A 23,175-nucleotide genomic window follows, 5' to 3' on the forward strand; every position below is an offset into this window, starting at 1 on the left:
TCAGTCCTAATTGTAGTACTTCTACATTTTTACTCAGAGCATTTTAATGCCAAAACCAGCTACTAAATCTGAGAAAAGTTACGTGTAGTCAAGAGGACTCCTAAGTCACTAAGACCAAATCACTAAACAATCCTAATGGATTTTGCAGACTTTTCTCCCCTTTCTCTCTTTCACTTCGGTTCCTGTCTACTCACGGTCTTATCATAATTAAAACTGAAATTTGGCAAAAATAATATATTTTTATTTAATAAATAAGAAACTAGTGTCTGATTACCCATGGCAGAACTTGTTTCACAAGTTCACACTTACAATGATCAGATAGAGTAAGAGAGTTAAATAAGCCTAGATTTGCCATGCTGTCTGAGGGGATCGAGAGCTCTGAGATCAGAATATAGCCCAAACCCAGAGTATAGGAGTGGTGGCGGAGAGATGCAGAAAACTGTCCAGGTAACTATGCGAGTCGGCCGTGTATAGCCTCCTGGTTAGATAGTGCTGATTAGATAATAATTTGTCGAATTCTGGAATCTCTTGAGATGCAGATATGTAGGAGGCAGACAATTAGCTGAACATACACTTGTTTGTTTACAAGTGACTTTAATCCTACTTTTTAATCTTTATTTGTATATGGTAACATTCTTATTTTAAAACCTTTATTTGGATATAGCAACATGATACCTCGCTCTACAGATTAAATCACTGACAGAGACCCCTCCCCTATCAGCCAATCACTGTGGGCATAGTTAGGAAGCGTGATGACATTATCCATACCAACGAGGTCAACCCCCACCCTTTCTCAAATTCTCTCCATTCCTTAGTTAAAGTTGGTCTAGGCAGCTTTTTGAATAGCTAAGAACTTTTACTGCCATTTAGGAGAACTCTTGAATACGTGAATATGGCCGGTGTTCCTTAACCATTAAGCTGCCCCAAAGGCACTTAAGAACACTACTAGAAGAATCGTGTATAATTATCTACATTAAATAGGCATAAAATGGCAAGTTAAAAATATATATTTGTTTTCTTTTTCAAATAAGTGTTGTCTGTGTTCTATTAAGTGTTATAACCAGGGGACCTTTGTCCTGAATATGCAGTTTGTTAGAGGTCATTCAGTGTAACAGGAACAAGAAGCCATTCTGCAATCATATAAAACTGATAGTCATTTAACAGTTTTATTGCTATATTCATTTAACATTTATTGCTCTTATATATTTGATAATTTCCCCTTTTCATGGCGTGGTAACCTAAGTTACAAATATGCTTGTCAGTCGGTGAAATGGCAAGAAACCTACCTTTTTAAAAATATAATAAGTACGTTTTTTGTTGAAAAATTTGTAAATGTAAAGCTCATTATTTAAAATAGGCTGCCTTTTGATAGCCTGCAATATAAGCTGCAGTAGAGGTTTTGCCATGCAGGGTAGAGAATGTGTGTTATACCACACTGTCATCCATTTCAGTGAACGACACAAACAGAGAGTTACCACCAGGCACTGTAAAAGCCAAAAAGTAAATGCAGACCCAGTGGCTTGGGAAAGGTATTGAGGATCGCAATTGTCAAAATAATAGCTTACCAATATTTCTGACCAGAGAGTCAAAAGTTCAAGAGCAGTGATTGAAGGGATTCTACCCCCAAATACCCATCCTGACATTGTCATTTATGATGGCAAACAAAGTATTCATAAATATAGCTGCGAGTAGTATTTTTTGGGGGCCGAGCAATCTAGAAACAAAGTGACAAGCTAAGCAAGTATAGCAGGGAGCATCGGTAGAATAAAAAGCTTATTTTTTTAATCTGTTTCTGCTATCATTTACTTAATCTGTATCATTAAGTTAGTTTTAATAAAATCCCTATAAATACTAAAACATTTCAATTATGGGAACAATGACAATAATCTCACCTTTTAAAAAAAATGTCATTCAGAGTAACAAACCATGGGCATTCAGTGTAAAATATATATTTATATACAAATTACACAATATTCTTGTTCTGGCCTGTGATTTTTAAAATATAAAACAGTATGCGTTCATGCTACATTTGATTATATTTTAATTAATGTCACTTCCTTACAAAAAACTTTTTGCTAAAAAAAACAAAAACAAAAAAGATCCTTAAAATTCGATTTTAGTGGGTGTACTCTGTAAATTATGGGAACATTGTTTTGTTTTGGCTGCAAAAATCTAAAATTAAAATGGACATTCTGATGAATGGGATGTTTTTTAAAGCTGTATTACAAACGTAGTTGTTTGATGCTTTAAAACCCCTTTTCGTCTTTGACTCAATAAAATTTTAGTCTGTCTGCTGGGTTATGCTAGCCTTAAATTAGCCCTTGATGTCTGGTTGCCATGGAGATCATTATTAAAAGTCACACCTTAAGCTAAAGGTTCAGAAGAGTACAAAACTTTAACTTGCAAGGCTGAGATATGAAGTGATGTGCAGGTACGCATATGAATGTGTGCTTGATTGTTGCGTGAGAGAGGAAAAAGTATTACCGCATTTTATTGGATGAGAGCACTCCACTAAGCCAGATAGTGAAGAGGGTCCTTTAAAAGACACTCACATTAGCCCTTATGAACACCCCTGCGTGGCTTAAAATGGCCTCTTGAAACCTTTCAAAACCAAACCTCTTCAGTCTCTGTGGGGGCCGTAAAAATCAAGGTTCATATTTCAGCACCTTTTCTTCTTTTTAATAAAATTGACCACAATGTAATACGTTAATTAACTAATTGGTGACAACTAACAAATTGTTAAAGGACCATTAACGGTATATTACTTTTAAATGAAAAATGTAATTTATATTAGACTATTTCAAAATCCCTAAAGTACCATGAATGAACAGTAACTTGTTTTAGGGGGGCACAGCCCCATGAATACATACGATAAAGAATATTCGTTGTTGTTTTACATTTGGTTACTTTCTATTGATATTTTAAATGAAATTGAAGAGATTTCTGTCCCATTAACAGTCCATGCATCTACACCTTTGTAGCTTTAAAAGGTTCATAAAGAGATCATAAATCTAATCCATGTGAATTGAGCGGTTTAGGTAAAAATGTTCTTTCTGAAGAGACACGATCATCTTTACATGATGAAAAGGATTTTATTCAGACAAACATTGGTCAGCAAACACAAACAGAATCTCAGTCATACAAACCTCATTGTTCTTGCTGAAGCTTTCACGTGCTGCGGTACATAAGAGAATCAACCTCATTGGTTCTCGCAGGTTAAGGAAGCATGCTTGAGCTTCCGTTTACTAATAACGAATGTGTGAGTCGAATGTTTATATGTGAATAAAAGCCTTTTCAGGTCTCTTTTGAAAATTTGGAATAAACCGCTCAATTTCTATGGATTAGTTTAATGATCTCTTTATGAACTTTTTGAAGTGTCAACTGCATTTAAAATATCTTCATTTGTGTTTCGAAGATGAATGAAAGCCTTACGGGTTTGGAACGGCGTGAGGGTGTGTACATTTTGACTGATTAAAATAATAGCTGATGCAGCACTACCCAGAAAAGACAGTGTGTCTGTTCCAAAACCAACAAATCATTAACATTACTTCAGAAGAAATGTGAAAAAGAAAATGAGGCATACATAAATTTGGTAATAAATGAAAATCTGTACCCAACAGAAACAGCATGTGACTCAGCATTCATCATTTAGTTGTATTTATGAAAGTATGAATATATTGACATTATATGACGCACCCTCCTCTCAAGGCCTCTGCCATAAGAGAATATTAATACTGAGAATAATAAACACACACACACAACCCATAGTGACCAACTACTAGTGAAAATGTTCAACAACAACCTAGTGCAGGGGCCGGGAACCTTTTACGACTAAAGAGCCATTTTTTCATTTTTGGTTTAATGCATTTTTCCAAAAGAGCCACAGTAAAAATTAGGTCCATAACTAAAGACAAACAAATATGCAGCAAACAATAAATAAGTGGCAATATGGAATTAATTTTGTAAGGCTTTCACTGTGAGGTTAAGTTATAAATCTTAACATAATCCATAACATAGTGCTTCCATCTACAGAGTTTATCAGAATACCCGACTTGGCATTTTGATATATTTCTGTGTTTATTTGGCCGATTAGGCTACTATGCTTGTCTGTGTTGCGCTCGGAGCATCCTGTCAGTAATTCAGTTCTCTTTCGTGACTTATCACGCTTTTATTATTTATATAACTGAACCCCATATAACTGAAATATGCGCAGATCATCATAAATACGACATTTATTTATCACAAGTGTCTCTGTGGCAAAGCGAAAGTACCAGTGGGTGAAATGTTTCAAAATGTCTCTTTGAACAGCAAAGAACCAGTTTCAATAAAAGGATAGGCCTATATTAAAGTTTATATAGCCTAGTTTTATTTTGCCTACTTTTATTTTGTCCTTAAAATGGTTTTCGGTTACCTTTAACAAGCTACAGCTGCTTGAATCCCAGTGCAGGAGATGTTACTAAAGAAACGTAAGTGGTTAGTTGATTGCTGTCGCAACTCGTGAACAGCACTGAACACACGCAGCCGGTACAACTTATTACCATACAATTTTCATTAACTTCGGTAGGCTGTACAACAAGGGAATTGTAATTAACTGTTTTTTTCTGCAGCGGGCGGACCTCTATTTATGTCTCTATTTTTTTATCGATCATTTGTTGGTCAAGGGTCAGAAACCTGGCAGGCCATAGGTTCCAGACCACTGACCTAGTGGATGGATCTGTCCAGCCCGACTGACAGCATCCAGAGGTGCTGATGTGACATTAATAGGATGGTTCGAATCTAGGTAGACAATCATGCGGCAGGCAAAGTCAATGAGATTCCTCAGGTAACATGGGAGAGGCTAAAGCACTGACCTCTCTGCGCCGTGATGCCCAACAGCTCTGTTTTATCTTCCATACTACTGCTGCCACCAGAAGCAAGGACAGGAAACAGCTACACACAAGACAAAAGAGGAAATGGAAAGGAAGAGGACAACTGTTAAGGTTTTCCATTACAGAAAACACTGAGAAAACCATGTTCCAATGAGCCATGCCAAGATCACATCTCAAGCACACACACACACGGTTGTTCATGTTTAATGGATTAGAAGTAGTTGCACATCCACAGGTGTGCTAAAGATCAGGAGTGTTGGTATCCTCATGGTAACAGGGCCAATGCTCATGAATGCGCCTCTCGTGTATAAGAGAACCGGGCTGTATGAGAGGGAATCATAAATGTGTATGTGCATGTTTTTACTTTATACGGGCAGGTGTGTAGAGCTGAAATGCATTCGCTGTGGGTCTTGGGAATAGCTAACCCCCACACACACTCACACAGACCAAGGCTATGAAGAGTTGGTGTAATTTATCATGGCTGAGCTGACATAACTAATGATGAGGAACCACAGCCGACCACAGCCACGGCTTGCTGCAAGTATGTTACGTGCAGCGTTAGTATCATATGTGTCTTAGGTATGATGAATGAAAGCATCTGAGTGATTATCATATTTTAAAATCACCCTTTTGCAGTTTGTGAATCAAATGTTTTATGTGTGAAAGAACATAGACAGAAACATGGGTCGAGTTAGCTGTATATGGTCTACTACGCCACCTGCTTCCTGAATCAATAACATATTACAGGAGGTCTTAAAGAGGTGAATTAGACCTTAGAGCGATATCACACCACAAACACGCTCCAATCCAAATATTTCCGTAAAAATGTACAGCAATTAGATTGCAGTATGCCAGATTATCTGTGACTTCAGAAGTCCAAAGACTTCACGAGTAATTCACGTGATTGTTTATTACACAATCTGAGTGGCTTACCTGAAGAACGTGACAAAGAACTGAACCAAATCCATGAAGTTACTGTGTTGAGAGAAAGCGATCTGAGAAGAAAAGAGAAAGGGGTGTTAAATAGTGTGAAAAACATTCATTTTCATGCTTATGCATGAGTGTACATGTGATTTGAGTTTTTTTCTGAACAGAACACGAGAGCAAATGTTTCGTTCCTGACTGTACCAATACTGCCCCCTGCTGATACATGACCCTCCCCTCTCTTTCTTTCGCTCTCTACACACACACACACACACACACACATTCACACACACACACACACACACACACACACACACACACACACACACACACACACACACACACACACACACACACACACACACACACACAATCAATTCTAATTCACATAATAAGTAAATCACATTATTTTGGCATAACCATGTTACTATGATGGTCTTCCAATGACAAGAAGAGAGCAAGAGGTGAAAAGGAGCAAATGCTTTTCACACTAAGTAATGAACAATGTTTCATACTTATAATTAAATTCAATCCTGGGTTATTAATGCCTGATCCAGAACAGTGGTGGTTCTTTTTTTTATTATCTTAAAGCCAAATTGCAATACCAAAGTTATAGGAGCGTGGTGCAGGGCTAATGAAATACAAACATCCTCGTGCAAGGAATCCTCATAATTAAATATAAAAAAGGCAGCTAAATATGTTTTTCACAGGCCATTTTATATGAGGAAAATATTAGCATTACAAATGTTTCAAATATTTTTGTAAGGTATTTAGTTTGTTACTTGATGAAATGTAAATATTTTTGACATTTTAATCATTTTATTATTAAATATGTATTATATATTTATTTTAATCTAGGTAGTCAAGATTTTTTTTACATTGTTTCTCTCAAAAACTGAGGAAGGGTGGAGGAATTTTTTTTTAAAAAAGTGATAGTAAACGCTCCTCTCCAGTTTCCTTGTTTGTTTTTTCTAGTATTTTTCAGAATATAAAAAACAACAACCAGAGATTTACATGTTGACATTTACCCAGATTGTAATGCTGTCATTAAAATTATTCACAAGCTCACTGTGTTCTGTGCTAGTCATATCAGTGTTATTAACCTTGCAAATAGGCATATGAGAACGTTAACCAAGGGCTTACAGCCTGAAAAAAAACCCTGATTAGCCTGGATTAATTCAATTACTAACCCAGCGTGTGAAACATGGAACAAGCCCACAATTATGCTAACACAGTTTTAAAAATGACCCTTTCCCGCATGCAATTACCATTGCAACAGCTTCTAAGTTACATCACTTTCTGCCCCTCTTTTTAGGGATGCACGGTCTCAAACGGTCTACCATAAAGAGGGCAGAGTCCAGGGGACACCCGAGACATTTCCACTTTAAAATACTGTCATTTTTCCTCCATCTTTCACCTGCTTTTCAAACGAGCTTACTCTTTCCTCTCTGTTCCTCTAGGCATTTCCAAAATAAGCACAGGATTTTCAGCGAGGGAGAGGGAGAGTACAGGGTAAAAGAGAGCATGCCAGACGTCCACAGCATGGAGGGTGAATTCACACAGAGCTCTCATTGAGCAGATGCTGCGCACCGATACGGCCTCACTCACACGCCACAACCTCCTCATGCTCAGCCACAGTCTCAAAGACAAACGGGGTCTGACTCACAGATCCGGCACTCACTGATACCCACACACATTCAACATAAAACAATAGCAATCCGACTATCACTGTCACTCACACATGACAACCTGTGTCTCACATGGGTATTCATGTGCTGCGTGTGTGACGTAAACACTAAATATAGCTTGTTAGTCATGATTCAGGGGATAATGACATACCTTGCACAAACTAACCAAGACAGAACATTCTAGCACATCTGTCAAGTTTAGCTATTTAGTGTAACTGAAATATGCTTTATTTGGTGTGGTCTGAGGAGGAGGATGTTAATGTAAACCTATGTCACAATCAAGCTGAACGCAAACAGAAATGATTAAGCCTGCATATTCTGTCTGGAATCGCATACTCTCAAATAGGTAGTTATTTTAAAGAAGTAATTATTTGACAGCTGATAAAAAAAAAGTACATACTACATACATACAATGTGTAGTATGAACATAATCTGGGTGTACCACATTCGCCATGTTGTCATTATCATGTGACCTACCAGTGTTGGTTATGTCGCTTCACTGCCATTCATAAATCCTCCCTCGTGTTTTCCTGTTTTTCACATACTATATAGTAGGTATGTAGTATGTGATTTCAGATACACACTTATCCACAGTTTAATGGAGAAGTGTGTCATTTCTGTACCACTAGGTACTGCAAAAATCCAAACACGTGTTCCAAACACTCTAGTCTTCCCTCTCATCTGCATTTGTTTGCACAAACAGGCCGTCCGACCCCAAACTCAAGCCACTGGCTGAGGCAGAAGCTCAAACAAACAGATCAATGTTTGCCACACTCCTGTGGAATCAACCTACGAATAGCTAACTTGTCTCTGAACATTAAACTGGGCTAAAAAAAAAAAAAACATTGTTGAGTCCAGTGCATATTCAAGTCTTTTTTTTTTATGTCATAAAACCTGCATTTTCACAATTTCCGACAAACCGCATTAATTTCCAATGAACAGTAAAACAGGAGCTGCGCAGAGTTCTCATTTTTTCCCTCACATTTTTACAGCTAGACTCAATACGAGCACTCGACTGAGTGTGATTCTAAATCAAAACTACTGTGAGCGTGAGCCGCGAGGTAAGAGTTACCAGTATTTTTTAAATATTTTTTTAATGGAATTATTTACATTGATTAGACTAGAAAACCTTACTTTTCAGTTGTATAGGCGACAAAATGTTTTTTTTTTTTAGCGTGGGTTTATCCATACAGTCATTATTCGTTCATTTCGCCTTGGTAAATAAGCGGAGGGTATCATCAGCTTCTATGCACCACTTGTACGACGAGTTGAAAAAGCGATTTTACTTTAGTCATATTTCACCCCAAATTTTTTCATGATGACAATTAAGCCCAAAAACAAATGTGAATAAAGTGTTATCATTTTATTTAAAATGTACTTAAAACACAGTGGTAGCATTTGTTGCACCTCAATATATTTAACACATATTATCATTATTTTACTGTAATTAGCGGTTGAAACTAGAGAAAGGTGTGTGTGTGTGTGTGTGTGTGTGGCGGGGGGGACCTTTAGATGACCTTTCAAATGCATTTTTTACACAAACCTTTATAATCTATAATAACAATCTACATATGTGGTGTTATAGTTTAAGAGGTATAGTTTAAGAGATCACAGAAACCTTTTAAATAAACTGTAGAATGTTTAGGATGGTTACTCTACATCTCAGTTTAGTGCTTTGAAAACAACTGTTAAACATGTAAAGCTGAATCTAGTTGTAAGGCAGAGGGAATGAGGAGACGAGAAGTTCTTCTCAAAGTGTACGGACACGTATCAGTAACATCAGTACATTGCAAGCAACACTAGATATTGCAAAATGCAGAGGATGAATATGATGCAACCATGCATTTCCATTAAAATGATGTGACAGGGTAATGGAACAAAAGCTTAAAAATGTCCACAAAAGATAATGTCTGAAAAAAAAAAAAAAAAATTGAGGAATCCAGGCAGGCTGTCACCACCACCACATGCTATTGCTGGTTTTCAGCTCTGAATGCTATCTGAAAAATAACAGAAACACATATTTAAATTCTACTTTTATTTTCCATGTTGTTAAAAAAGACTGTGTTGTCATATGTGATGTTGGGTTAAAGACGCGCTGCCCATCTCGCGTAGCCAGGCCAGACTGATGGCAGAAGGTCTGGACTCTATCACAGCTTTTATTGGTTGAGGACCGCCTAAGAGGACGTTTGATTGACATATAATGCAAACTTATCCGAAATCAAAATTTGTTTTGTTCTGCGCCATATTTACGGCTGTGAAACTGTAAAGACGATCTCCCAAAAATAACAGACCGGTGTGCGTCTATGAATTATTCATTCAAGAACTTCGCAAGTTTGCTGCAACAAATGGAGCCACAAACTTGACATACTTCTAAAAATCCAGCGTTTAGTTGATCCTGGTATGGATCTGTTACTGTTTTCACTTGATATATAACGGAAATTCAAGATCTTTTCGGGCAAGATGGCCAAATCATTTTTAGATGATCATTTATTTATTTTATTTTTTTGTAGACCGGATAACATCGGGTATGTTAACACAGCTTTATCCATTTCCAAGTTTCTGTTATGGCATCTGTTAAAGTAACGGTTTCTTTTCAGATTTTCAGTCAAAATCACGTCATTCCAGATCATTTACCTTACGCGGTCTGCTTTGAAGTTCTGTAAGGAATAAGACTCACAACGATGGAAAATCATTTGCATTGGCTGCAGTCTACCAATCGCATTAGCCATTCGCAAAAGTCAACATTGTGCAGACAATATCATAGAATATCCCACTACATTTTTATTATTATATATTGCACATGAATGCTCCTACTACACTCCAGTATAGATTCACACACATACAAACTTCCAAAAGTCACTGGCCAAAAACTACACAGGCCGCACAGACTCTGACCACAGGGAAAAAGAAAACAAGAGGCAGAACAGAAGGATGGAATTGTGCCTCTTCTGAACTTTCTGATCTCTCTTATTCCTCTCAGGCTCTTCCCTCGGTCTCGCTTTCAAATAACCATGTGTTTCAACTTAACATTCCTTCTGACACGCTCAGTCTCAGACTGCCATGTTTATAGAGCAGGTTTCGAAAGCTGCGTTTTTCTCCAGCCCAAGCTCTCACGTCGTTCTCCTCTAAACTCCTGACAAAAGCCCCTCTGTCCTCCAGAGTTACCACAGCGCGACCCCTCTGCCCGTATTCGCTCTCGGATTCCGCACAAACATTCTCCGTCAGATAAAACGTGGAATCCAAAGGTCAGTTCGAGAAGGGAAAGGCGAGCGAGAGAGACAATAAGCATTACCTGTAAAATTCACCCTTTCTCCATGAGCTGAGGAGAGAACGTGCTCTAGAATAGTGGACGGGCAATCAAACACAAACTCTCACTTTCAGCGTCCGAGCACAGGAGGGAAAGCTAGATTACTTTCCAAAGTAAAGGACGAGAGGAGGGGGAAAGAAAAAGAGGAGGAGAGGAGAAGAGAAGAGGGAGGGAAAGTAAAGCTCTGCCAAATTATTTCCAGACCAGAAAGAAAAGGCCAAAGACATATGAGAAAAAAATAAAAGGACATGGCCTTGGTGAATTTACAGCCGGAAGCAGCAGATAAGATAGCAAAACAAACACAAAGACCCTGGCTGATGTTTAAGTGCCGCTCACACACACACACACACACACACGTGACATTTTCTCTGTCTCGCCAGACCCAATAATGTGCAAACTCCTCTCACCTGGATTTTGACTGGCCAGGTGAAGTTGCTGACGTAAACGTAGAAGGTAATGTTGGCATTGCTACGGAAATCGAATTTCTCGTTGGAGAAGCTGTCTTTGAACTCCTTTATGTTGCTGCGGGAGACTATAGGGATTTCCTCACCAGCTTGAGTCCCAGCTGTTTAGAAAGGAAGAAAAGCAGGGTGAGAGGAAGAAAGAGAGATGGAATGCCACACACAGATCATTTATGTTATGCTCACAATGTTTAACAGGGGCATCCATACCTGCAAAGCTGGTAGCCCATGTGATGTTGAGGTTAAAGTTTTTTGAGGCATTAATGAACATATCCAGATCTCGATTTTGCTGCAAGAGAAATCAAAAAGACATTCGGACAAAAAAATAACTAACTAAATAAATAAATACATGCATTTATTTATTTAACATCTTTGTGGAAATGTTGTCACTTTTTTTCTTCTATGATTAAAAAGTTCAGTGAACAGCATTTTTTAATTTATTAAATTGATTTATATCAAAAAATTATTTCATCATCATCATAATGCATTATACATGTATTCACGGACACTCTTGATCAATTTAATGCATCCTTGATGAATAAAAGCAATAATTAATTTAAAAAAAAAAAATAAAAATAAAAATAAAAAATAAAGATCCCGTTCTTCGCAATTCCATCTTTCAAACTTTAGTTAGTGTGTAATGTTGCTGTTAGAGCATAAATAATATCTGTAAAATTATAAAGCTCAAAGTTCAATGCCAAGCGAGATATTTTATTTAACAGAAGTTCCCTTTCAAAGCCTACAGCGAACGGCCGGTTTGGACTACAGCAGGAAGTGCAGGGATGTAATGACGACACTAGAACTGTTTGTTGACTAACCCTCCGCCCACAAGAACAAGCAAAATAGGGGGCGTGGTCTTGTTGTTCTCCCACGTGGAGAAGAGCGCGCATTCAGCGCTTGCATCTCCCCGTTATGGTAAGAGGCGGGACCTTTCCGGGCAAAGTGCGCTAAGCTGTCCAATCACAACACAGGAAGCGCTGGCCCAATCAGAACTCGTTACGCGTTTCTGGAGGAGGAACTTCATAGATCAAGGAAATCATCAGGCCGTTTTTAGGACAGAGGAAACAGCGCTGTACAGATAAGTCCATTGTGTGAAAAATACTGTGTTTTTTTACACGCGAAACATGAACTCATGTTATATTGCACACTGTAAACATAATCAAAGCTTCGAAAACACGTGAAGAACGGGACCTTTAATATCTTTTTTTTTTTTTTTTTTTATCTTACCACAAATGTTTTGAGTTAAACAGAAAACAAACTTTTTGATTAATTCATTGATTATTAATAATAATAATGTTTCTTGAGTAGAAAATCAGCATATTCAAATTAATTCTGAATGATCATGTGACACCTAAGACTGGAGTAAAAGATTAGAGATGCTGAATTATTATTATTTATTTTTAAATCACAGGAATACATTACAGAATATGAATGCATATTCCATAATGCAATGTATTCCTGTGATTAAAAACTAAATTATCAGCAGCCATTACTGCATATAGATAATGGTTATCTGAAATTGTTTTACTGTATTTTTGATTAAGAAATGTAGCCTTGGTGAGCATTAGAGACTTCTTTCAAAGACATTTAAAAATGTAATGTTTTCAAATTTGTCATTTATAAAATATTTTGAGGGTGAATTTCTAGCAAAATATCTACACTATTGTTCAAAAGTTGGGTCTGAGTGTTTTTTTCCTTCTTCTCTCTTATGCTCACCATGTCGGCATGTGTGTACAACTATGGGGGACAAAAAAGTGCTTTTTGAAGTGTTTTTTTCAGCGTAACGCACCTCATCCGGAGTAGCCACAAAGTTGATGGCAGTGTAGTACCGGTCGTCCTCCTGTGACAAACTGAAGGTAAACTGGTAGTCTATCAGCAGAGTGTCTGTGTGTTGGAGATAAAGATACATTTGTTATTTACATTTACATTTATTTACATTTGTGTGTGTGAAAGAACAAAAAGGTTGAGAGCTAATATTAGAAAAGTATTACTACGAGACCCTAATATTTGGATATTTTCACAGATTGACAGAAACGTGCACAGGTTTGTGGTTTCTGTCTGGATCAATCAGGTAAGGACAAAATGAGTAGTTCTGAAAATGACTAAATGACTCAAACAGCCGCAATGAAGAGCCATCAGCCACTGCACTGACATACTTACAATAACACGTTCCCTTCAGAGGGTTGCCCTGGTAACGGTTCTCTACCTCACACCTGAGAGATAGAACGAAACAAGAGAGCTCAGAGTAAAAATGAATAGAATTAGATGGAACCGAGTTGATAGAGACAAGATAACTAATCTGCCGTACATTTGACAAATTACTTCTAATGGCAGAGTGGAGAAAGCCTCTAGAGACTGAGACAGAATAAGTGTCTGTGTGTGTGTGTGTGTGTGTGTGTGTGTGTGTGTGTGTGTGTGTGTTACACTTACACATGGCAGCGATCTCCTTTGATGCCCTTGGTGGTACAGAAGCACTTGCCATTGTTAGAGTTACACATGCTTGCATGGCCGTTGCACTTACACGCTGGAAATGACCAACAAAACACATACAGTTGAGTCCCCATCAATTGGCCAACAAAAGTCAACTGTATTTTGGCATGTGCTTGTGTTTAGACTTACGTTGACAGCTGCCCCCGTTTGTGGGATCACCATAGTAACCGGAGATGCAGCTCTCGCACTGTTTGCCCGTGGTGAGGTCCTCGCAACGCTCACACACACTCTCGTTGACACAAGAGCTGTGACCGTTACACTGGCACGCTGTATGAGAGAGGAACAGACTGATTAAACAGAATAATTCAAAGAAGAAAAAACTATTCTATAATGCTAAATTATCAGAAATCAAGCTAACATATATTAAAAAATATGGACTTTTCAGCTCTTTGTTGATTCAAGTAAAGAAAAGTTAGTAAAGAAATCGTTAATATAGCCCATGTGACTCCAGTGGTTCAGCCTTAATGATATGAAGCGACGAGAATACTTTCTGTGTTAAAAAAACAAACAAATATAACAACTTTGTTCATCATTCTCCTACGCGATTCCCGTAAGCACCATAACACATGCGCTCGGCCAATAGTGCGCCGCCATTCTGCCGTAGAACTTGAACCGCGGAACTGTGTGAATAGCCCATCAATGTAAATTTGAACAATTGTTGAATGAAGTCGTTATTTATTTATTTTTTTAGAACAAAAAGTATTATTATCGCTTCATTACATTAAAGGGTTACTTCAGTGATTTAGCATATGGCTTTGTATCAGTAGAAACCTGGGAGTATATTCAAATGATCGTACACAAAGTGAGTGTTTCAACTTTTCAAATTAATTCCTATGAAAGTTAAGCTTCCAAAGGCATGAACTGAAAACACACCAGACTGAACACACACTGTGAATGTATGCCACGCTTACCTCAGCTCTCGTGATGAATGTAATTAGTTTTCAATTGTAATCTCTGTTCTCTAACTGAACTGATTTTATGAAAATGAATGCGGTGTTAAAGAAATCCAGTAATACAGTAGCGGAGGCTTGGGGAGTGGCCTCTTTGGGCATTCTGGGAATTGTTGTCTTTCATTCCCACGAGACAAAAATACATTTTCTGTCTTTTCTCAGTTTAGAAGGCACCAAAATAATTTCACATTTCTACTACATTAATGACCCAGTTTAAATACAAAGCTTAATGCTAAATCAGGTATTATGTAACTCTTTAAAGTTGAACCACTGGAATCACATGGACTATTTGAACAATCTCTTTACTACCTTTCTGAGCCTTGAAAGTGGGTTGTTGTGTTGCTGTCTGCGGGATCAGAGAGCTCTCGGATTTCATCAAAAATATCTTCATTTGTGTTCCGAAAATGAACGAAGGTCTTACGGGTTTGGAACGACGTGAGGGTGAGTAATTAATGACAGAATTTTCATTTTTGGGTGAATAACTCTTTAAACCCTTAAGCTTTCATTTTGACAGAAAACTACTGTTATGGTAGAAAAAGGATTACAAAGTGTCTCATTACAAATCTAGTCAAACACTGTTATAATCTTCCTACAACAATGTTGCAAATTATGCAAATGTGAAAATAATGCATAACTGGTGTTTATTCACTGTGAACTGAGTTGTTCTGAGCTGCAGAAAACACTGGATCACAAGCTGACTGCCTGAGCACAGCAGGCACTTCAACTTTTTTCCAAACTATATACTTAATTAAATCTAATTAATTCATTTGATTAATACATTTTTTTATGGATTCACTGCTTAATTAAATTTGATGAGGGCAAAAAAGCGAATTTGCACTGATTTTAGTTTGTTTGAAAAATACTTTGCCAAAGCAATGGTGCAAAACAACCTTTTTTGTTATGACAAGTTGTGAAATAATTTCTTTACATAATGAAAATATGGTGGCAGAATTTTAAAGGAACTGTATGTAAGAAATGCATTTCATGATACGTCACTAGACTTTTAAGAAATGATGTTCATTTCAAATACTTATATCACTGACAACAGTAATCCGGCCAGGATATTGTCATTTAAAAGTTGTTGTTGCAGCCCTCAACTGATGTTGACATGTTGTGTTTTGGCCTGAAGCTCCCCCCTCCACCTATCTACCAATCACAAAGTCAGTAGTGTTTCTGCATGCGGGTTGCCAGCTCTGCTCTAGTTACCACAGCTGCAGCTACAAACATTCCTGTGGATCCTGCAGCCTATCTGGCAACCTCGGGTCAGGGGCGAGGGAGAGAGTGGATGGTGATTGCAGTACCAGTTTTGGCCACAATCTTACATACACTCCCTTTAAGTAACCTTGCAAGTACATGTCAACTTATCAGAACCCAAACCCTAACAGCATACTAGCAGTCTACTAATGCTCAAATGTGAGTCACGTAAGATTTACCTGGGCACTGGATGAAGGACCAGTTGTAGTTGCCCTCTAGTGGGCACAAGCTCACATTCAGCATTGGCTGGGGGGCAGGAATGAGGGAGGGTCCTGAAGATGAAGGAGCATGGAAGAGTGTTTGGATTGGACCGCGGTAAGAGCCCTCTATGCACTGGCCACGTCCTGTATTGCTGGGATCGGTGCACCACCCACAGCCAGGCTGGTCCAAACAGTAACCGCAGGTCTTGTAGCCAGAACAATTCTCCGCTACAATGAAAACACATCCGTTTATCAAAGGGGGTCATGCAGAGCAATCATCTCAAAGGGTGACCCATTGACAGTAGTGTCAAGTTAAGAATCTGAATTGATTTTATGCCAGTTGAAAAGACTGCTCTGTCCATTACAAGTGAATAAACATGACGTGCTAATGTTCAAAGAGATGTTCAAAGAGACAAAACAAGACAGACTGACAGGCATGAATACACTAAATGAGAGCCAGACGTACGTGGGCAGCTGTTCATGGTGTACCACTCCATGCACTGGCCGTAGGGGAAGGATGCAACATAAGCATTAGAGTCCACGCACTGTCTCATGTTACTGCACCACATGCACTCTGAGCTCCCACTGGTGCACTCACTACAGGAAGAGCGCAGGGCACAGGGCGTCCGACACTGCTTCACACTGTGGTTCGCTAGAAGAACAGAGAGAGAAAGAGAAAAAAAGAACAAAAGAAAAGGTACGAGACAGAGAGAGAGAGAGACAGAGACAGAGAGAGAGAGAGAGAGAGAGAGAGAGAGAGAGAGAGAGAGAGAGAGAGAGAGAGAGAGAGAGAAGACCATTCAAGTTTCTCATATGAAAAACCAATGTTCAGCAGATTTTTTTAATTATGGGTAATAAAAGGTTTTTCAATAACTGATGCCAATGGGCAAAATAATAAATATAATATCAAATATTTTTGAAAACAAGATACATTAGTAAAAATATTAGTAAAATATTAAAATTGATTTAATCTAATATAAAATATCATCATTATAATTACAGGTTTTTAAATATCTAAATGCCAATAGGCAAAATATAATATAATTTTTATAATATAATAATTTTTTTAAATCAATATTTTTGAAAACAGAACATTATATAAAATATTAGTAAAATATTAAATGTAACAAATCTAATATAAAATATAATAATTAAAGTATTTTAAATATCCAAATGCCAATAGGCAATAATATAATTAATATACATTTGAAAAGTGTAACATTTTGTGTTAAGTAACATTTTAAACAAAGAACTATACCAAACCACATTCACTATTAACTATGACATTTGCCTCAATAAACTAATTTACTGCTTATTAATAGTTAGTAAGGTAGTTTTTGTAGCATTTAAGTTTAGTGTAGCATTTGTTCTAATGCAGAATAAGGCATTAATATGTGATTTATAAGTACTAATAAACAGACAATATCCTAGTAATATGCTTGCTAATAAGCAACTAGTTAATAGTTAATAACTGAACCATAAAATAAAGTGTTACTGGTGTTTTTAATTGTATTAAACTTATACAAGATGATTTTGTTAAATATAAGGGGAATTCTATTTTTCTGTAGTAAACACATTTTTGTTTGATGACCTTTGATACTTTTCACAATAGAACTAGGGATGGGACGAAATATCGTTTGACAAAATATCGCGATACAAAACGTGACGAAACGCATCGAGGTCGAAAAAAATGGATCGCGAAATAAAGATAGATGGCACTGCTGCATGATTTGCGTAGTATACAAGTTAAATAATTTAGTGTATTACATGTGTGTGTGTGTGTGGGGCAGACATAACAAAACGCAGCGCGCATTTTCTGTTTGATCTGAGGCATATAGCCCGTTAGTTGGAAAAAGTGAGAGCAGTCAGACAAAGGATGTAGCAGCAAACATTAATAGGGAAAGAAAATGGTTGACATTAGCATTAATATTCTAAACCAAAAATGCAGTTATTGCCTACATAAACTACCATATTTTCTGTTTAACTTTTATTAGACTCCAGAAAGAAAAGGGCGTTTTTTCACTGAGCACATTCTCTGCAGTCTGAGCGCGATGCACTGAATCTCACTCTCGCTCATGTCTGAGGTAAATCATTAACACCATCACCCCGCTTACAGTACACGTGTTTTATTGAACTAAATACATTACAATTGGCAAAAACGAATACACAGGTTACTTTCCTGAACAAGCGCGCTTCCGAGTCGTCCGTGTTCTCCACACTGTCCACGTGAATAGCGGCAGTTCTGCGAGCACACGCAAAATACCGGCAGTTCAATAGGGAATGCGGATCTCTTAAAGGGGCCACACTATATTCCACTCGTGTAATATGGACCTCTTCCAGGTATGGTGTGGTTCTGGTTCGCTCACTGGTACACATTAACAATTTTTCATACAAACTGTGCCCTGCTCTGAATTAAACTGCCAGTGTAAAAACTAAGTGAGAAATCACTACTTACTCATTATTTTTAAGTTTAAGCTTAAGGTGGTAAAAAAAAAAGGTGGCTTGGGTGGTAAAAAAAAAAAAAAAATCACAGATTTGGAAAGAAAAAAATATATTTTGATATCGTATCGTGACGTATCGTATCGTAACCCTGGCATATCGAGGTGCATCGTATCGTGAGTTTAAGTGTATCGTCCCATCCCTAAATAGAACTAGTGTTCTCGAAAAGTAGTGTTTTCACTGAATGTGTGAGAGCTGCTGATAACACCAACTAAGGAATTTGTTATTGTATTTTGTGTTATTTACCCTAACCCATTGAAATGAGAGTCTAAAAGAACAAGTGAGGGGCTTTGGTTTTTGTCTTTTCTGACTGCGCAACCTGCATGTACGAATTGACTTTCCTGGCAAAAATAAAGACACTTTTAAAGACACTTCAATTAAATTTCAATTACTTTCAATTACAGCTTTACCATGATGATTATTAAAGTTTATTTTTTCCACAGCAATTCAGAAAAATCTATACGATATTAGTAAGATATTAAATGTAACAAATATAATACACAATATAATATTTAATATAAAGGTTTTTTAAATATCTAAATGATATACATTACAACATAAAACATAAATTGCACATTATTAATTATTTACATTTCAAGGTAATCCGAAAGATACTGGTAGCACTGGTCATTACTGTGTGTGTGTGTGTGTGTGTGTATGTGCATCTCTCTCACTTGGACGTTCACACAGACTCCCATTCACAGAGTTGACACAGGTCGCTGCCTTCAGTCCGTTAAAAGCGGGCTCAGCCAGGTACCCACAAAAACCAGCGTCACTGGGCTCGCCTGGCAACCACTGCAGCGTGGAGTTGGTGAAGGGGGACATGTCCTCCCAGCACCAGTAGGAGACATTAATCTTCCTCAGACCCACCCACGGGGTGATCAGCGCTTTTGACTGCAGCACAGGACAATTCATATTCAATTCAGTTTAACATTTGAAGGGCTTTATATCCAAAGCAGATCAGTGCCTTACAACCCCCAGGTGACAATGGCACAGAGAAACGACATGTTATGAGGACCAGACTATGAAAATGTGCTCATACTCACTTGCAATGATCTGTTGTGCATCTCTTTGAGAACGAACTGGACTTTCTTCTGTGTGGTGAGAGATGCCAGCACTGCCTGGTGACTACGACACACCAGTTTAGCATTGTCATACGAGTCCTTGGCAGTGATCAGCTTTAGACACGAATTCCCAACAAGGTGCCAGCTCTCCCCGCAGATATTTCCTAAAACACAAATTAGAATGAACAGGCTCAAGATTAGCATACGAGCAGGGTAGGAAATTAAAAGGGGCGTTGGGCAAAAATGACAACAAAATGAACATAAATGGCCACCAAATTAAGGAAAACGAGGCAAAAAAAATATTCTAAACTTATTACAACATTCAACATTAAAGTGAAATGTGCAACATTACATTTCGACCTGCTCACGTCAAAAATGTATTTTTATATTTTGTTATTTGCAGTGTTGAGCATAATAACCATCACACATATCTGTTGAGTACATGAATGCAATGGCCAGTCAGAGGTGTTTAGATTAGTCAGTGATTAAGAAACCTGCTGGAAACAGAGATCTCTTCAGAGCACCGAGTTCTGCACTCTTGTGAATTCTCTTATCATAAATAAGTAAGAGGTTCACTGTGCAGCATAGACAGTTTCATTATATATTATTGATATATTACTGTTATATACAGTATTACTGTTATAGATTATAACAATAGTTTTTGTGAGTGAGAAATTGCACTGTACTGAAGTCATTGACCACTTCAAGGATGAACATTATTGATTCATATCATATGAATGTAATTTAACCACATGCTCATTACCAGGCAGGGTAGTGCACTCTTGGTTTCTCATCTCCCATTGGCAGTTCTGATCTGTGGCACAACTTTTACAGCTGGTCCTCTTGTTGCACACTGAGGAGGGGTTATCCTTTGGACACGCATCATACTCCATTATCCCCCCCTGTAGCCCAGTATACAGATTAAACAGTCAGAGCAAAGAATTATAAAATCAGAAACTGTTTTTATTTTATTGAAAGTCATGGAATATTAAAAAGTTAATTTTTACCAGGGAACTGGTGCAGTTACTGTGACCAGACACACAGAGTGCTGCACACCACTGGCAGCTGTTGGTGTTGGCTGTACAGCTGTAGCAGTCTGAATATTGTTCACACTTTTCACCATCTGCATCTGAAAAACATATAAATTACTGCATTCAATGCCTGTAGCAGTGTCTGTGCATTTAGTGATGCCATACACTGAAACAAAAGTGACACACTGCTAATCCTCAAGATAACTCTGATGAAACTGCATCTGCCAGGTCATTAAAGATAAAATAGGTAACTTTTTTGTTCAAAATAAACTAAATTTAAAGGAGTCAATACCTTGAGCCTTCTTACAAAATGCGTTTTATTTTTACCCTGGTTCACTATGGAAAGCCACTTATAAGTGTTTATATTTTAGAACTGATGGGATGTTTTTTTGCGGAAAATTTAAGGTCAAGGTATGCTTTATAAATTGCACACGTGACACTCGCACATGCGTGTCTCGTCATATCTGTAAATAGAGAAAAGTTGCTCTGGCTATGTTGTGGGAGTGGCACTCTCTGAGAGAAAGGTTGACATGGAGAACACCAAACCTCCAGGGATATCCCCTTTTTGACAGTTTTCTTGGAAAAATAATAAATGGCTCAAATACTGTCTGTAGGTATCCAAAAAGCATAGACATCAAATAAATAAGGAGAGCCAGCAGCAACGAACCCCATAAATTAAGATAACCATCAGTAATAATTCATAGTGATAATTTCATAACTTGAACTCATTTCTCAGCATAAGACAGGCCACAAAAAGCTGCATTTATTTGATAAATAATACAGTAAAAGCAATATTATGAAACATTACAATAAAAACGTTTTTATTTAATATACTGTACTCTATAGGGGTGCACATTAAGTATACAATTGTATATAACTGTATATACATTGTATTTAGAGATATCAAGATATAAAAAAAATTCAACGATATGTATCAATGTTAATTATATGACTTCTGATTCAGTTAGTTTTATCTAACAAAATGTAAACTATATTATCTACTAACCCCCCTGTTGTTTCAAACCTATGGGATTTGAAGATATCCAATGAAGATTTTTATGAGGGATTTTCTGTACCTTCATTTAAAGTCAATTCCCCTAAAACTTAAAAGATCTAAAAAAATATTTTAAAAATGTCGTACGGCATTGTAAAAATAATGACTCGAGCAGTAATCCAAATCCAAGTCTTCTGAAGAGGCATGGTGGCTTTACATGACGAACAGATTCACAACGACGAGTGTACTGTTGGAAACATGGCCGTTCAAACGATTGTGTCATGCGTGAAAACAACATGAGAGGGAGTAAATGAAGAGATAATTGTAATTTTGGCATGAACTAACCATTTTCAGTTTGGGAATAGTCATTTTGACAATTTTTCTTGAGATTAGAACTGTCATTAATCATTTGAAGGGCATACGCGCTGGTGCAGCTCTCCTCAAAGTGAATGTGCTATATTTAAATGTTAATTATAATGTATAATAATGCAATGGGGCAATATTTGTGGGCCCTGATCATGCCAAATGTCTCATTTTACCAGTAAAAAGGGCTTACATTATTTATAGGCATAGTATAAGTCTTTATATTCAGGTTCAGACTCATGTCAGAATATTTTTATTCTATTGTCACCATTGTTTTACTGCTTTACTTGTTCTCGGTTTCAGCCATCCTAATTCACGAGTAGTCAATTTACATACAAAAGGTTCAAATAAATCTTGAACTATTGTAAATTCTTTATTAAGTTGTATGTACAACAGTTATTGAAAATTGTTAATGTTTTGAAAATAAATGTTATTTAGATTTCAGTTAATATTTAAAATGATGTACAAAATATCAATTTTCAGCAATAATTACTCCAGTCTTTAGTGTCACGTGATCCTTCAAAGAAAAATCATTCTAATATTCTGATTTGCTGCTCAATAAACATTTATTATTATCAAAGTAGAAAACACTAAAGCTGCCTAATATTTTTATGTAAATTGCAATGCTTTTTTTCCAGGATTCTTTGATATAGTTTCAAACAACGCCATTTAAAATAGACACTCCCATCTCAATGAAACCTATGAAACTGTGAAAACTTATAACTGTATGGTAATAATAGTAACTAAAAATGGTTAAAAAATCCTGTCCAAATAGTTCTAAGGCATAAAAAGCATATAAAGCAGACGTTCCCTTCACTTACACCCTCTGGGACTGCAGGCGTTTCTCAAGATCTCTGTGTCATGGGGTGCCGCTGCCTCCCAGGACATACAGGTGGAGGTAGAGGAGTTCCACACACACTTCACGCCAGGCACGGCCGTCACACACTCTAGCGGCTCAGAGAAAGCAGCGCAGCTCGCAGGGGTGAACCTCAGCAAATCGCTGAGCATCAGGCTGTTAAACCCTCCATACACGTACATCATCCTGACACGCGCACACACACAAAAAAAGACACAGATTAACC

General features: G+C 37.4%; 1 protein-coding gene across 2 annotated transcripts in view; it reads right to left on the reverse strand.

The window, feature by feature from the left end:
• The window catches only part of atrn (attractin), a 92,837-nt gene that overhangs the window by 28,300 nt on the left and 41,362 nt on the right, over positions 1–23,175 (reverse strand). The window contains exons 12-26 of one of the 2 annotated variants that reach the window (XM_067422047.1): positions 22,915–23,135; positions 20,713–20,834; positions 20,469–20,607; positions 19,688–19,869; positions 19,316–19,535; positions 16,609–16,794; positions 16,122–16,370; positions 13,868–14,005; positions 13,679–13,772; positions 13,409–13,461; positions 13,038–13,132; positions 11,459–11,537; positions 11,195–11,352; positions 5,802–5,863; positions 4,851–4,929 (exon numbers count right to left, since the gene is read on the reverse strand). In XM_067422047.1, the coding sequence (XP_067278148.1) occupies positions 4,851–4,929; positions 5,802–5,863; positions 11,195–11,352; positions 11,459–11,537; positions 13,038–13,132; positions 13,409–13,461; positions 13,679–13,772; positions 13,868–14,005; positions 16,122–16,370; positions 16,609–16,794; positions 19,316–19,535; positions 19,688–19,869; positions 20,469–20,607; positions 20,713–20,834; positions 22,915–23,135 (2,077 nt within the window). Of the gene's footprint in view, positions 1–4,850; positions 4,930–5,801; positions 5,864–8,830; positions 9,478–11,194; positions 11,353–11,458; positions 11,538–13,037; positions 13,133–13,408; positions 13,462–13,678; positions 13,773–13,867; positions 14,006–16,121; positions 16,371–16,608; positions 16,795–19,315; positions 19,536–19,687; positions 19,870–20,468; positions 20,608–20,712; positions 20,835–22,914; positions 23,136–23,175 lie in introns of those variants that run through there. The other variant, XM_067422048.1, reaches the window with a different exon arrangement.

The sequence above is a fragment of the Pseudorasbora parva genome, chromosome 17, assembly GCF_024679245.1.
Source record: "Pseudorasbora parva isolate DD20220531a chromosome 17, ASM2467924v1, whole genome shotgun sequence".
NCBI classification, from domain to species: domain Eukaryota; kingdom Metazoa; phylum Chordata; class Actinopteri; order Cypriniformes; family Gobionidae; genus Pseudorasbora; species Pseudorasbora parva.